This window comes from Lycorma delicatula, chromosome 8 (genome assembly GCF_047948215.1).
Source record: "Lycorma delicatula isolate Av1 chromosome 8, ASM4794821v1, whole genome shotgun sequence".
NCBI lineage: Eukaryota > Metazoa > Arthropoda > Insecta > Hemiptera > Fulgoridae > Lycorma > Lycorma delicatula.
In genome coordinates this window covers 62,846,026-62,861,985 of record NC_134462.1, presented here as the reverse complement: position 1 = coordinate 62,861,985, position 15,960 = coordinate 62,846,026, and the positions used below count along the sequence as shown (strand labels likewise).

General features: G+C 28.7%; 1 protein-coding gene across 1 annotated transcript in view; it reads left to right on the top strand.

Moving 5' to 3' along the window:
• LOC142328915 (inhibitory POU protein-like) overlaps positions 1-15,675 on the top strand; it is a 184,738-nt gene extending 169,063 nt beyond the window's left edge. Inside the window, exons 4-5 of the mRNA XM_075373081.1 lie at positions 13,065-13,409; positions 15,280-15,675. Of these exons, the coding sequence (XP_075229196.1) occupies positions 13,065-13,409; positions 15,280-15,675 (741 nt within the window). The remainder of the gene's footprint in view (positions 1-13,064; positions 13,410-15,279) is intronic.
• Positions 15,676-15,960: the final 285 nt, after the last annotated feature.

Below are 15,960 nucleotides of genomic sequence, written 5' to 3'. Positions count from 1 at the left end.
AGCATCACTTTACGTACGTCAAAAAAAAACAAACAAAAAAATGAATAAAGTTAACTTAAAAATTACTTAAATTGATAATAAAATTTACATACAGAAATTATATATATTTTTTTAAATTATTAGTCTGATTAATTATTTCCCACCCAAATTACTGCATGCCAATAATGTTTATTTGCCTTTTACCATTTTTCAGATTTTTTTTTTTTTGAGATTAAACGAGAAATATTAAACAGGAATTTTACTGTAGCTGTATTGCATGACAACAGTAAAAAAAAAAATATAATTATCATAATGCATGATAGTTTATCAAACAAATTAGATGATTTTTTTTTTTTTAATAGACTAATATAGGCTGACTATATTATATTGCATGGTTTTGTTGTACTGACCCTTTATACAATAATATTTTTCATTAACAAACAAAGTAAATCAGTTAAGGTTAATTCACAAAAACATTCGATTATTCCCAAATTTTCACTCAAAAATTCTCATAAATTGGTAACAAGATTATTAAATAAATAAATCTATAGAGTATAGAAAGATTTTCATACGAATCTTTCTATTATACATAGATCCAAAAATAATTATTGCAAGATTAAGTTTAAAAAACATTTCTTCACTAAATGGTTGAAATTTATAAAATTTTCCAAAAATTAAAATCTCTATTTTTTGGAATGAAAATACATATTTTAATATTTAATAATAAATTAGAAAACAAGAGAGCGATCATAAATTGGTTTTAAATGATATAGTTTAAATCTAAGACTAGATGGGTATTTCCATTTTTCATTATCACCAATCAATAATTTATTATTAAAAACAGAAATAAGTAATTTTAAAAAGATAATAATGAAGAAATATTTATAATAAATTAACAAAAATTCGTAAAAATAAAAACGATTTTAAACAAAAATTAAGAAATAATGATTTAGGCAATACTAATTAAACACATAAAATTGACTAAAAAGCCTGAACAACGTTACTCTTAATACAGTTTACGTTTTAAACTGATTTCAAAACTAGATTTTTTCGTTTCTTGAGACTCTCTGATCTAACTTTTCGCTTCCATTGGAATATCCTGAAACGACAATTTCTACTCTTTGATCAACAGTTGTTTTTTTTTTATTTTTTTATTCAGAGTATTCTATTGTAATCCACCGGGTTCGTATAGTGGTGAACTCGTCATCGCAAATCAGCTGATTTCGAAGTCGACAATTCTGAAGTCAAATCCTAAAAAAGACAGTAACTTTTATACCGATTTAAATTCTAGATCGTGGATACCAGTGTTCTTTGGTGGTTGGATTTCAATTAAACACTACACTTCATTTAGATTTATACACATCATCCTCATTCATCCTCTGAAGCAATACCTTACGGTGGTTCCGGAGGCTAGCTAAACAGAAAAAGAAGAAAGAAAGGTAGTCTAGTGGAATTAGCCTAGCGGTTAAACTTGTCATCACAAAATCAACTGATTTTCGAAGACGAAAGTTCTAAGCTTCGAGTTATTGTAAAGGCAGTTGCTTTTATATGGATTTGAATGCTAGACTGTGGTGAATACCGGTGTTCTTTGGCGGTTGGGTTTCAATTAACCATACGTCCCAAGAGTGGTCGACCTGAGTGTGTTCCATGTTTACCGGTACATTTACACTTATATTACATTACGTCTGCAGTTACGTTAGCCCTGGCAAGCCGGTAGCGATAATTACATTTGCTTACATACACACGCGCGCTCGCACACACATACCCGACCCCGGCAGTAGCTGGAAAATTGGTTGAGAAAACAAACAAAGATTGGTAGAAATAATCATATAGTTGTGTTTCAAATGTACCGTTTATTAATTTCTTCATAATCAGTTTTTATATATTTATTTTTATTATATACTGATATTAATTAAATAGCAGCCAAAATGGACATCAAATTTTATTTCACTTTATTCGTAAACGGTCTTTAAGCGTTTTTCTTGATTTTTCAGTAATCATTTAGCATAGCATTTCTTTGTATTTAATAAGTTAATGAAAATGTACGTTTCCAATCGAACAGAATTAAATAGCCGATAATATTTTTTGTTTAAAACATTAATGAATCACATGCGGCCGAAAGGATGTTAATATAAACTGGTTGTAAAAAAAAAGATTAGATTAGTTTTAGTTTTTAGAGAAGCAGGCCGTTAAAGAATAAAATAATATTAAATCGCTTCCATTATTTTTAGAAAGATCTCTTGAAAAAAGGCGTAAAAGTACAATCATAATAAATAAAACATTAATTTTCTTTCTACTAAATTAAAAATTACGTAATAAAAATGTTTACCCATTTTTTTTTCTTGTCTTCAGTCATTTGACTGGTTTGATGCAGCTCTCCAAGATTCCCTATCTAGTGCTAGTCGTTTCATTTCAGTATACCCTCTACATCCTACATCCCTAACAATTTGTTTTACATATTCCAAACGTGGCCTGCCTACACAAGTTTTTCCTTCTACCTGTGTTTACCCATATAAAATGCAAATAAATAAGCAATCCATGTTTTCTGTTGTTCCTCATTTATCATACTTCAATTAATTGTAACCAGATGGTCCTCAATTTACAAAGAAATGTAAAAATTCATTTGTAATGAGAATTTAAGCAATCTAAAGAAGACGGAAGGTAAACATTTATTAATAAATAAAATAATGCGTTATTTAATAAATAAAAAAGTTGTTATAATAGGTAAATCTTATTTAAAACCGTGAAGGGTTTTCATTTTTAATATTTTAATGTTTCTATAATTTATTTCGGACCATTATTTAAATTAAAGTAATAAAAATATGATCAAAAGAACTCACAAACTAAAAAAAATTTGATTTTATGGATATTGGATTTCATAAATTCCTTTTTCCTATGCTTATGTAGAATTCGCTGTTTTTATTTTTGATTATAAGTATTAATTTTGTCTTCCAAAATATGACTTGGTAGTATTGTATTTTTTTTTTAACAATAACAAACCATCAAATAAACAGTGCAATTACATATTTTCTTTGTCTTCTATTTTATGTTTTACTTTTAGATTTATAGATTTGAACAGGATTTCCCTTTTTTCCCGTTTTTTTTTTTGGATCTCCATTTATTAAAACGCAATTACGATTTAATGTAAATCCTAAAGCTAATATTTAGCTTAATATCATTTAATATGAAACTTAAATTTATTTTGAGACAGAACTATTTCTTATATCGTTTACAATTTACATTAAAAAAAATTAAATTTGCAAATTATAATTTATTAATATGTCTTATTTATTTATTAATTACACATACTAGTAAAGTGAAAGATATTTCCATAATTTTATCTTGTAAAATTCTTTCTATAAGCTTAATTTGATGTAAAAATTCCATTTTAGGAAAAACAAGTGAAGAATTATTTGCATGAAAGAGTTTTAGAATAAATCAAAGAAGTTAGTTTATTGAATTTATTATATAAAAGTAAAAGTTGACGTCAATTATCTATCGGTTGAATTAGTAACAAAAATAGACACTAACAACTAGGTCAGATTTTTTATATCTCTATTGAACATATTTGTAAATTTAGTTATTATTAAATATTTAGTTACGTAATTAACTAGATTTAAATTCGCGTATTATTGCTGTACTAACGTTCTTCAGTTTAAACAAACAGCACTATTTTAAGTATGGTTGACCAGTCAGAATAACATCTACTGCAAAAAGAGATTACGTCCTAATGAAATTACATCTTATAATGAGGCAGAAAAATCTTAAATAAAAAAAGTATATTTTATTTATTTTTTTTTTGTTTATTTAATTATTTAAATGATTTTCCCCTACATTTAAATTTTAAAAAATCTACCTAAACAGTATTTTTCAGTAGTACAAAGTTTTACTCTTTTTCTTTTAAAACTTTTTCTTTACAATTTTTAAACTAAAAATTGTTATATACATTAGTCTTGAATGTACAGGATTATTAATATTTCATACACATAAATAGATAGATTACTTTTATTTGATTTGTGATAATACACCTTACACAAAAACAATGCACTTATGTAAATTTTATAGTTAATTTATTTAAATTTAGGTTAAAATTATGTCATTTTAATTTATTCACGTAGTATTTAATTAATTTTAATTAGTTTATTTGAATTGATATCCGTAAGTTTTAATCATTAAGTGATAATTTATAAGTTGTTTAATTGATGTATCACAAAACATCATAAAACTAATTATTTATATTAAAAAATGGTACTTTTAATGTTGTTCCTACACGATCCTATTTATGGCTATAGTTACTGTAATTTCAATGTCCAATAATTAAATTAAATTTATAAAATTGTGTTCAATTTCTATTTATTTGACTAAAAATGTTATTTCCTCTCAATCAAAAATATTAAAATTTATTAAGTGGAACATTTAAAAATGTATTTTTTTAAGTTAGTTGTCATAATCGTCATAATTGTAGGCAACCTTACGCCAATCACAAATAACTTCTACAAACATCAGAATAGCTTAAAAAATATTCAAATTTGCTTAACAATAGCAAGCATCCAATGTATGTATTACTAATGAAGGGTAGATGAAACGAACATACTTTATCTCATCACCACGCAAGGTTCCCTAACTTAAACTGAGATTCAGTATAATATATTCGAGTAATAACTTCATTCATGTATACACCTTAAGGATGGATGTATACTATACATCCATCCAATGGTATACATCCAATGGATGTATACCATTACTCTCAGAGAAAGTAATTCCTACTGGTTCCTACTGTATTTTAAAAGCTTTACAAATATCATAACCGTATAAATAAGGTATGAATAGAAGAAAATTCACGTACTCTTTTTTGTATGAATAATGAACTTTATACATATTAATTAAATATTGTGTTAGTATTTTTTTTTTTAAATTATGCAAAAAAAAAGATTTCTTAACTGGAATTATCTATCAAAAATTAATTTTTAATAATTATAACTTAGCCAGAATGTATGAAATATTAACGAAAATAAATTCAATGAACTATAAATAAATGTAATTCAGTAACAGATATTAAGATATAATTAAAAGTATATCGTAATATTAATCTAAAAAATATTTTTAAATTACTAAGAATATTAAAAAATCACAAAGATTAAAAAATCAAAGATATTATGAAAATCACTTTTTGTTAAAGGACTTTTAATATGTAAATAAATATGGTTTTTGAACTATAAAAAATTTTGAATTTTTATAACTGATAATAATATTAAACTATTTCTAAAAAAAAAAGTTGAAAAAACTGTAACCTATTTTTAAAGCCATCTAAGCACGGTTTAACGGATGAATAATTTTCCCATCAGAAATCATATGATTTTAACTGTCTTCTTTCTTTTAATAAATATTTCATGTTTTGATTTAATTTAAAAAGGAATGTCAGACAAAAAATCTTTTCTTTTATGTGAATTTTTTAAAAATTTTTACAATAACCCGTAATCAAATTTTATGAATTTACACGATATTATAAGAAATTTTACGTATGTAAGAGAATGGGTAGCGTGTGACCGTGCATGTACAGTCGTCAGTGTATTTGAAATCTTCTTCATCGAAAGCACATAATTCACAGTAAAAGTGACATTAAGTAACACGAACACCGAAAATAACAACAGTTAATGTACACAATGTGCAATGCGTGTATTCGAGGGAATATACAGCTGAAGAATATATATACACATACACACATACACATAAAGCTAGATTATGTTTCCCTAGAGGCAAAGATAAATGAAGGTGACCCGCCCATGCGTTTCCATTCCACTATTATACGTACGCGAGACCTTAAATTGTTATTCTCCATCCTTCAAATGACCACTTTACAGGGATGTCAATGGGATCGACCGTCGTAATGATGAAATATTTGGCCGCTGGGAGCGCGATAGGGAACCGGGTGAATCATGGGCCCCCGACGATCCCTTCTGTTTCTCTCGCACGCCTTTTCACTCTATCTCTCTCCTACAAATTCCATTTCACCTCTCCACCGTATCTTTCGCCATCCCATTTGTAACTCGGTGTTCATTATACGGGAATACGTTATACTAATTCATAACGAATAATCATCCCATTCAATTACAATTTGAAAACAACCCTTTCCCGATTTAATAAGCAATCTAAAATTATAGGACACCAAATCCTTTAATACTGTTAAATCCTTTATTTAACAAGAGGATACAATAAATAATTATAACATTATTGAAAAAGATTATATCGGAAAAACCTAAAATTTACTTTTTTTCTGTTTGAAAGCGGACAACCACAAGGAATATTATTACATGAAAAAATTATAGCAATAGAATGCTTATCATTTTAAAATACGAAAACCTTTCAGACGGTTTCTATACCTTAAGAACGAAAACAAATTTTTTCAGAAGTATATTTCAAAAAAGAAAGAAAAGATATGAAAGAAAAAATTAACCAAATATAATCAAGTATTTATTAAACGTTAGTGGAATACAAGTATAATCCGGGTTATGGCTTACATTTCAATAAAATTCAAAACTTGTTTTAAATTAAATATTGTATATATAAAAAATATTTGTCCAATATTTTGGTGGTATTCCTCACATGAATATTTTATATATATATATATATAAATACTAGCATCCCCATCACGCCTTCGCCCGCTCTATATGGTTACTTGCGTTTCCCATCACGGTCAATTTTATTTTTATTTTATGTTTTTTAGTCAAATAACAACCGGAGACAGGAGCAGCCAATCGTGTCGCACATACAGTAACAGTGGCTGTAGCTGTGTTGGTTGAGCCGCCGCGCCCCGTAAACCGTCGCACCCTTTAAAAAAATCAAACTTAAAAAAAAACCCGAATGGTTTTTCGATGTTTATCTTAAGAGCAATTGCAAACCCCAAACTCTCGTTTAGTGTAGTTGAAAATGAGAAAAACTTTTAATCATTGTTCAAATTCTTTTACCTTTCTTCTCCCCTTTCAAGATAGAATTTAAAAAAATCTAAAAATTAATTTTTAGATAATCATATGAAAATTAAACACAGCAAAAATCAAGTTGATATCTTCATTTATTACCGATAAATTAAAAATATAGCCGGATCTCACAAAATTCATAATCGATTTTAACCCTCCGAATTTAAAAAAATCCTTTTTTAGTGTGCTTTTACGTCGTAAAAATAACATGTAAACAAACTTTCAACAATCTAACCTCAATAGTTTTGCTGGACGTTGATAATTCAGTCAGTCAGACAGAACTAGTTGCTTTAAGTTATATTTAGTTGCTTTTATATATATATATATATATATATATATATATACAGAGAGAGAGAGAGAGAGAGAGAGCGTTCTGCCTATATGTCTGAAAACATTCACGTCTCAAAAAGAATTGAAAGATATTTTAATAAAATTTGAGGTAAAAAACGTAATTTTAGAGTATATATAAATATATTTATTATATATATTATAATATACATATATATATATATATATATATATATATATATATATATATATATATATTTATATATTCGTATGCATTTTTTATTAGTAGGTATAAAACTTTTTTTTTGTTTATTAGGTAAAATTGTAACCATTTTATTGTAAGAAAAGTTTTGAAAAGATATCTCATTTTCTCAAACACTAACTTTGAGAACCCAAATAAAGTAGAAATCGCCCACTTAACCGCTGAAATTCCAAAACAGAAAAATAGTTCCAGCGTAAAGAAATCTTTTTTTTTGCACAGACTGTCTTCTTAACTGAATAATTTGTTAGGAAATTTTAAAACATAACGATCAGAAATTTGCTAAGTATAGCCAAGTTTTTTTTGTATTAAATCAAATGAAGCATAATTTCATGTCCAGTTAATAGCAGTCTCTACCAATGATACTCTTCTATTCAAGCGCGCGCACACACACACACACACACACACACACACACACACACACACACACATATACGTATATGATATGCATTTGAATACACTTTATTATCAATATAGTTTTATGTATTTATTTTTTTTTAATTTATAGAAATGTCCATTCTGATTAAGTTAATTTTCTCTGTTCTTCATCCGAATAAGAAATTCGCAGTGTATTTTACACAAATAATACTAATATATTATATTTTATTCATCCAAACAAAAACACAGTAACCAAAAAAGTTAGAAAACATGATTATTTTTAATTTCAAAACAAAGTAAAGTGTAAAGGAGCCTGATTTTAAACTTAAATACTAAATGAAATTTTTCCAATCTCTGTGATGAAGTGGTAGCGTCTTAGCCTTTCATCCGGGGGTCCCGGGTTTGAATTCCGGTAAGGAATGGCATTTTTCATACACTGGAAAATTCCATTTCCATATTCCCATGTACAGTTTGAAGCTTTAAAGCTTCCGTGGTGAATTAATTCATCAACCAAAAACCACACACACACAAACACATATATAATATGTTATATATATATATATTTATAAATTACTAGAAAAAAGGCGGACCTATTGGCACACCGCGAAACATGGTTTATGTTTTATTACACATAATTTTGTTGATATTTTTGCCAATGTAACTAACTAAATCATGTTCAGCAATTTAGCGTACTAACAACTAGAAAAACTTTTACCAATTTCTTTTTAAGCAAAACTTTTTTTTCAAAATTCTGAACGTTTTGAGCTGTTAAGAGTTGTGATTTTTTTTAACACAGCTCTAACTTCAATGTTTTCCTTTTTTATCCTCAAAACACAAATATAATTTTAGACAAATCGTTCGCATCAAGGAGTATAAATCATTCCACTGAATGAATCGTTCGTGCGCTGCGCGCAGCCGCCCGACCCACCACCACTGGTTCGCTCTGCACCAATAACAACTAAAATAAAAATGTAATCACATACAACAAACCCATGCATCATCCTTTTTTATGGAGAGTGAAATTTTAACAATTAAGAAATACTGAAATTAATAATAAAATTATATTAATAAATACAAAAGAAAGGGAATTTGATATGTTTTATTTTTGAAAATTGGTATCGACATTTTATAGTTCCTGTGGGGCACAAACATACGTACATGTAGTTGAAATATGGCAAGACAGTTAGTCAGTCGATTATAACCGTTAAAAACTGCCAACAAATTCCCGCCAGAACTCTTTCGCATGTGACTTTAATGTCATGAATAAAAAAAATGACAATCAAGAATATATCTTAGTCACTTGTTCAGCCAATGTTATTTTTATTTATTTACAATTTTTGAGCCAATTTTTTAATAGAAAATGTACGCTACTGTGTGAATATTTATTATAAAACTACAATGTTATTATTCCATTTTTCCATTTTATTTGTATTTTTAACTTTAGTGTTATATTAAATAATTTGTGTCTTTTTGTTGTATTCTATTTTTTTTTTAATTTTCGTATGTTACATTATCCATGGTCAATGCTGTTTATTCATATTGCAGAAATCAAACTATCAAACGCTATTATTTTGGAATAGATCTATAACAGAACAGTTTTTCAAGCGCCTATGAAGCAAGAAAACACATAGCAGCACATAATTAATCCCACAGGAACGTTTATATTTATGTTTACCTCTGTAGAAATACTTCCATAAATATTTGGAAACACTATATAATATAATTTTAAGCGTAGGCTTATATTATACATTTAAATTTTGAACTATTAATTTCTTTACGTCGTAACAGTTAAAAGTAATGTATTTTTATAACACATACTATAATTGAATCAAGAATCAATATAATACCTTTTTAAAAGAAGTATAATACAATTACATAAGAAACTGATATTAGATTAACGTGGACCTACACGGTCAATAAATACAATACCTTCTTTTACTTACCGTAAATGTTACAGGTAAGACGTAAAAATTAAATGTAAAACTACGGCCTCTATTTCATCATATTTTATTAAATTTACATTGAAGATATAGATAATAAATAATTTATCTTCTTTATTTGTAGAAGTACAAAATGCATTATGTCAATGTACGTAAAATTACATCACCGAAAACATTAGGGCTGTTCAGTGTAACATATTAAATATATTCATTAATCGTTTTTAAAAAACGATAAAAATAACACAAAGGTAAAAACGAAATGATCATTTTTGCACAAATATTCATCAATCAAATTATTAGTTTGGTATTTTAAAAAAAACGCGAATTCCAGTAAAACGTTATAATATAATTTTATTTTATATATTATTAAAATAGATATGTTTTATGAAATTTTACAATTTTTAGTCTATCTGTGTATATTAAATTTTATATAAAAAAAAATTGTATTATTTTAAAACTATCTTATTCCATTAGCGTTGAACGATCTCTTACGTTAGTTTATATATTTATAAAATTCAAAAATTTTGGGAATCTATAAATCACCAAAATAAATGAAAAACTGGTTCCGTAATTACCAGTTTGTCTGACGATTACTGACACACTGTTAATAGCTAACAGTCCGATTTATTATACGAAATTAATTAATTATTTAATAAGTTATCAAGTTTCAATAAATGCAATTAAAATTGCAAGAAATATAATAATTCAAATGAATTCTAATTATAGTTTGACTTAAAATTGTTTGAAATTGTTCTTTTGCTTCACAATTTGTTTATTTAGAAACGGTTCCGAGTAACGAATCACAAGTAAATCATATTGCAAAAAGCACATGATGAGCAGTTTCCAACAAACACCCTCTATTGAAACGCACATATACATAAAAATATAAACAAAGTACATACATAAATACATAAAGTTAATATATATAAACACATTTGCACTGAATTATACCACACAGGTACAAGAATTCACAAAGGTCTAATGAAAAAAAAAAACGAATGTATAACGACATTAAACAATGGGCAAATACAAACAAATAATAATAGCAAACAAACAGCTGATCTCCGTGACGGAGTGGTAGCGTCTCGGCCTTTTATCCGGAGGTCCCGGGTTCGAATCCCAGTCAGGCATAGTATTTATCACACGCTACAAGATTCTATTTCCATATCTCGCGCACATCCTTCAAGCTTGTGTGGTGATATCATCAAGAAAAAAAAAATATATATATATATTACAACTCCATGGAGATAAATGGAAAGAGGTTAGGCTCCTCGTCAAGGCTAGAAAGATATATATATATCATCACATATGTGTTATTGAACCAACTTAAGAGTCACTCGTTCCTCAAGTCCACCACATGCAGGCGTTTCAGTCGCCGGACATCCTCGCTTTTGTATAGGAGATTTTTTTTCACCTTACCCCCCGGGCCGGATCCACACCAAACTAAAGCACAGCCCAGGGAATTGTCTATTCAAACGAACCTCCCCGTCCGCCGGTCATAAGTCAAGTCCGACAGGTCAGCCCGCCGGTAGGATCGTTTCATTGCGTGCCTCTAACCCCTAGGGCGGGGTATCCAAGTTCACCTATATCGTTCCTGAACCCACCCCTGAAGCCGGGATTCGGTCTTGATGATAATTTCTCTAGTGAGAGCAACCTATGCAGGGCACTCACAATCTCCTTGTCTAGGAGATTAACTGCTAGAAAGACAACATGATTATCTAAACGCTGTTTAAAATTTGAACGGAACCGTTTGTTCTCTTCGTGAATATAAGGTACAAGACAGTCTTGTATTTATTCGTACCGTGCAAACCACAGCGCCTCTGCAATGGATCTTCGCCGACTTATTCTGAAAACCTTGTATAATTTCAATGTTACGCTCTCTTCCTTGTCGTACTTCATGCCTCTATCTCATACGTTCAAATCGGTTTTAGAATCACCTTATATACTAAACGTTTATTGGACAGGGACAAGTGTGAATTCCTGCCTAACAAATCTTTTACACCTCGAGTTTCACTGTTTTCTTTTTTCTCTCACGTTGGAAATTTTATTAAAGAAAAATATTAAGCTTATTTATTAATAAGTTTTAAACTTAAAAATATTTTGAAAGAGAAAGAAAGAACAATGTTATTGTGATTTCACTAGGAAGAGTTACTTGGACTTTTATAAGCCTTAAGGAAAACTAATAAATTTTAGCGTAGTACAAGCGTGTCGATCAATTTATTTATCTGCTTATAATCTTCCACGAAGCCTTAAATAAGAGCTTATAGTTCGTGCAGCTTACGTACAGTTTGTAAAGCTTATGCTGTATTTTGACATGGGTCAATTATTTTTGGCTCTATTTTTTTTTTATGATAAACTAAATTTTTTTTTTTATGATAATTAGATTATTCCAATATTATTTCCACTTATTTCTAGTATATTCTCTTAGATGACAATTAATTGTACCTAATGCCGTTCTTCATAAACATTCTAATAAATTAATTCCGAAATAATCTAAAAAATTCACCCATCATAATTATTATTAATGTGAAAATTTTGTACTTACATATAATAACCATGTTCTGATAAAATACTATAAATAGTATTTGACTTTTCACGATAAACTTTTTATTTTACCATGATTCTAAAATAAAACGTAAACAGTAAAATATTTACAAAGTCATAAATTATTTTCTTTATTTGTTAAAGTTTTTTTATTTTTTATCCTTAGATACAGCTGAAAGTTATAAATTGATCATTAGGAATTTGTGCTTTTAAAAATTTTACGACAGTTATATAACCGTGAAAAAATCTTCTAGTTTATCATTGAAAATATAAAGGAAAATAATAGTTATTTATTCACATAGTAAATAAAAATATATTGAATATTTTTATATCTATAAAAGTCTAATTCAGTCATTCAAATTAAATATTCGCTGCATACTACAACCTATTAAACGTCAAATTTAGTTTTGAATGCGTATAGTACGCGCATATATGGTATTAAATGAAACTGCAATGTTCCGCTCATATACAGAAAATTACCTTGATTTTTTTTTAATATTGAAATGCCGTATGAGGATTTAATCTTATTTTAAATTCAAAAACATAAAATTTTGAATATTGGTACTTTTATATCTCATAATTATCAGGAAAATAATTATATTCAAATTTAAACTCTTTAAAATATAATTTTTATGCCATTTTTCAACAAGGATATTTCTTTTAATTTTTATATAGATTAATGAAAGAAATCTCTTTCTATAGATGAGCCACCATCATGGTATGGAAGGATTGGAAATGTTGGATCCGATATCATCGTCCGCAATGACAACACTAACACCTATGGGTGAAGGTGCAGGAGCACACGCGCCCCAACTTCACTACGGGCCGGCTATGAACAGTATGATGCCAGGACATCACCACCATCATCATCACGGTAGTCCGTTATCCGGTCACGGTCCGCCGGGACATCACCATCACGCTCCGCATCATCCCGCCATTGTCCAACATCCTGACTCTGACACCGATCCGCGAGAGTTAGAGGCCTTCGCTGAACGTTTTAAACAGAGACGTATTAAATTAGGTGTCACTCAAGCGGATGTTGGTAAAGTAAGTATGGTACTTATCAAACTTGATTCGTATTTTTTTCTTAAGTCGTAAGTAAAATTATAAAAGTTATTAAATTCCAATTTCATTATCGATTAATCTTTACGGTATTCTATCCTTGGAGCCTGATAAGTAATACATGGAGAGATGATCTAAAGGTACCGGTAGTATCATTAGTGAACATTGCTGTATGAGGAACATTCAATTAAATGAGGAAAGCGATCGCTGTTTCAAATATTATCTAAGAAAAATCAATATGAATGAAATCTTCCAGAAATTAAAAATCTCTTTACTCTTTCGATTAGTCGTCACAGCCGTAATGTTTATAAATGACCTTACCTGAAATACAAGTCATTTTTCAAAATACCTATCCTGTTTTTCTGTTTTTCCTGTTTAGCATCCGGGAATCACCGTCAGGTATTACTTCAGAGGATGAATGAGAATTATACGAATGAGCGTAAGTAAAGTGTAGTCTTGTACAGTCTCAGGTCCACCGTTTCTGAGATGTGTAGTTAATTGAAACCCAACCACCAAAGAACACCGGTATCCACGATCTAGTAGTATTCAAATCCGTATAAAAGTATTGCCTTTACTAGGATTTGAACGTTGGAACTTTCGACTACGAAATCAGATGATTTGCGAAGACGCGTTCACCACTAGACCAAATTAATTCACCAAATAGCACGTACAAACAAATTAGAATAGCTCTAATTCAAGTAATGAAATAATAACTGATTTCGAATTCGAAACTTTCATTGAATATATAAAAATACTGTTAACCGTTTTTGAGAGATTCGGTTTTGAAATGTTTCCAATTTAAAGGAGATCTATTACGCGGAAATTATTTAAATTTATTAATGAATTTTAAGGTATAAGATAAACACTTTTTTTTTAATTCATAACTAACACTTTACTTCTTGTAATTTTATGGTTACAAAAATCAAACTTTCTAAGGGTGTATCTTCTTTTTATTCTTCAAAGAAATCACACTCCATCCTCCTGAATCTGAATAATTTTTTTACCCAATGTTACCCAAAACTTACTTTTATATATCACATCATTTACCACGACGTGATATAACAATTATTATCAAATCCCAAGTTACTGAATCGAGAGGTCTATTGTAAAACAGTATCACCTAACTTACACGTTTGAAGTAGTTATTTCTTGTTTTACATCTTCGTTGTGAATCTTTTTTTAAGGTACGTTTCAACTGAATCTCTTTTCTCGATTTTTCTTCATTACATCGAGAATTCTTCCCTCATAACGTCTTATAGTGTTCTTCTTTTTCTCCTCTCCTTTATTTTATTTTTTCCCTCAATTAATTTTTACTGAAGAAATGTCTACGGAAGATATGCCTCAATAAGATATTTCTGCTCTTTATTATTTTTATCAACTTGTACTACTATTTTCTCAACATTATTATATTATATATGTTATATATATATATATATATATACATTATCTCTTTCATTTTCCATAATTTTTATGACAAGCAAATTTCATAACATTATTTTTTTTACCGTTCAAGATTTAGATTCATAGAATACAACATTCTTTACAAAGCATTTGACAGACCTCCTCTTCGTTTATCAAATACCGTACCTTTTTTTCAAAAACAAGGAATTATTATAGCTCGACAATAGAAATAAATGGATAATTGTATAGATCAAACTTACTAATATATTCAGCCAAACGAGGAAAAAATATGTATAAATAAAAAGGCCTAAACCTTTTTGTAACGGTCACGTTAAAAGATCAAATATTCATGCCTAAAGAATTTAAATCAGATTTAATAACGACTTCAGATTACACATTTATATTCTTTTTTTATAAACGTAGGTTTTATAATATATTTTCTTTTTGTTTTCAGGCACTGGCGAATTTGAAATTACCTGGAGTAGGAGCATTGTCACAATCAACAATTTGCAGGTTTGAATCGTTGACGTTGTCGCATAACAATATGATAGCATTAAAACCGATTCTACAAGCATGGTTAGAAGAAGCAGAAGCACAGGCAAAAAATAAACGACGAGATCCAGATGCACCAAGTGTTTTACCGGCCGGAGAGAAAAAACGTAAACGAACGTCCATAGCGGCACCGGAGAAACGTTCATTGGAAGCGTACTTTGCCGTACAACCGAGACCATCGGGGGAAAAAATAGCCGCCATAGCCGAGAAACTTGATCTAAAGAAAAATGTGGTTCGCGTTTGGTTTTGTAACCAAAGACAAAAACAGAAAAGGATGAAGTTCGCTGCTCAACACTGACAGATGAGCTACGCTTAAAAAAGCGACGTGCAATATGACATACGAGTGAGTGCGGGTGTGTGCGCGTGTGTGCATGCAATAAAACGACAGCAATATTTTAAAAATCAGCTGATTAGTTATATATATAAATTACATATGTAAAAAAAGATTATAATTTATAAAATCTAACTTGAAAGCTGTGTATAATTTGTAAACATATCAATGATCAGTACAACAGATTGTAAACAAATAAATTAATTAACTTTTAATAAAATAAATGAAAATTATTATTATTTAATAGTAATA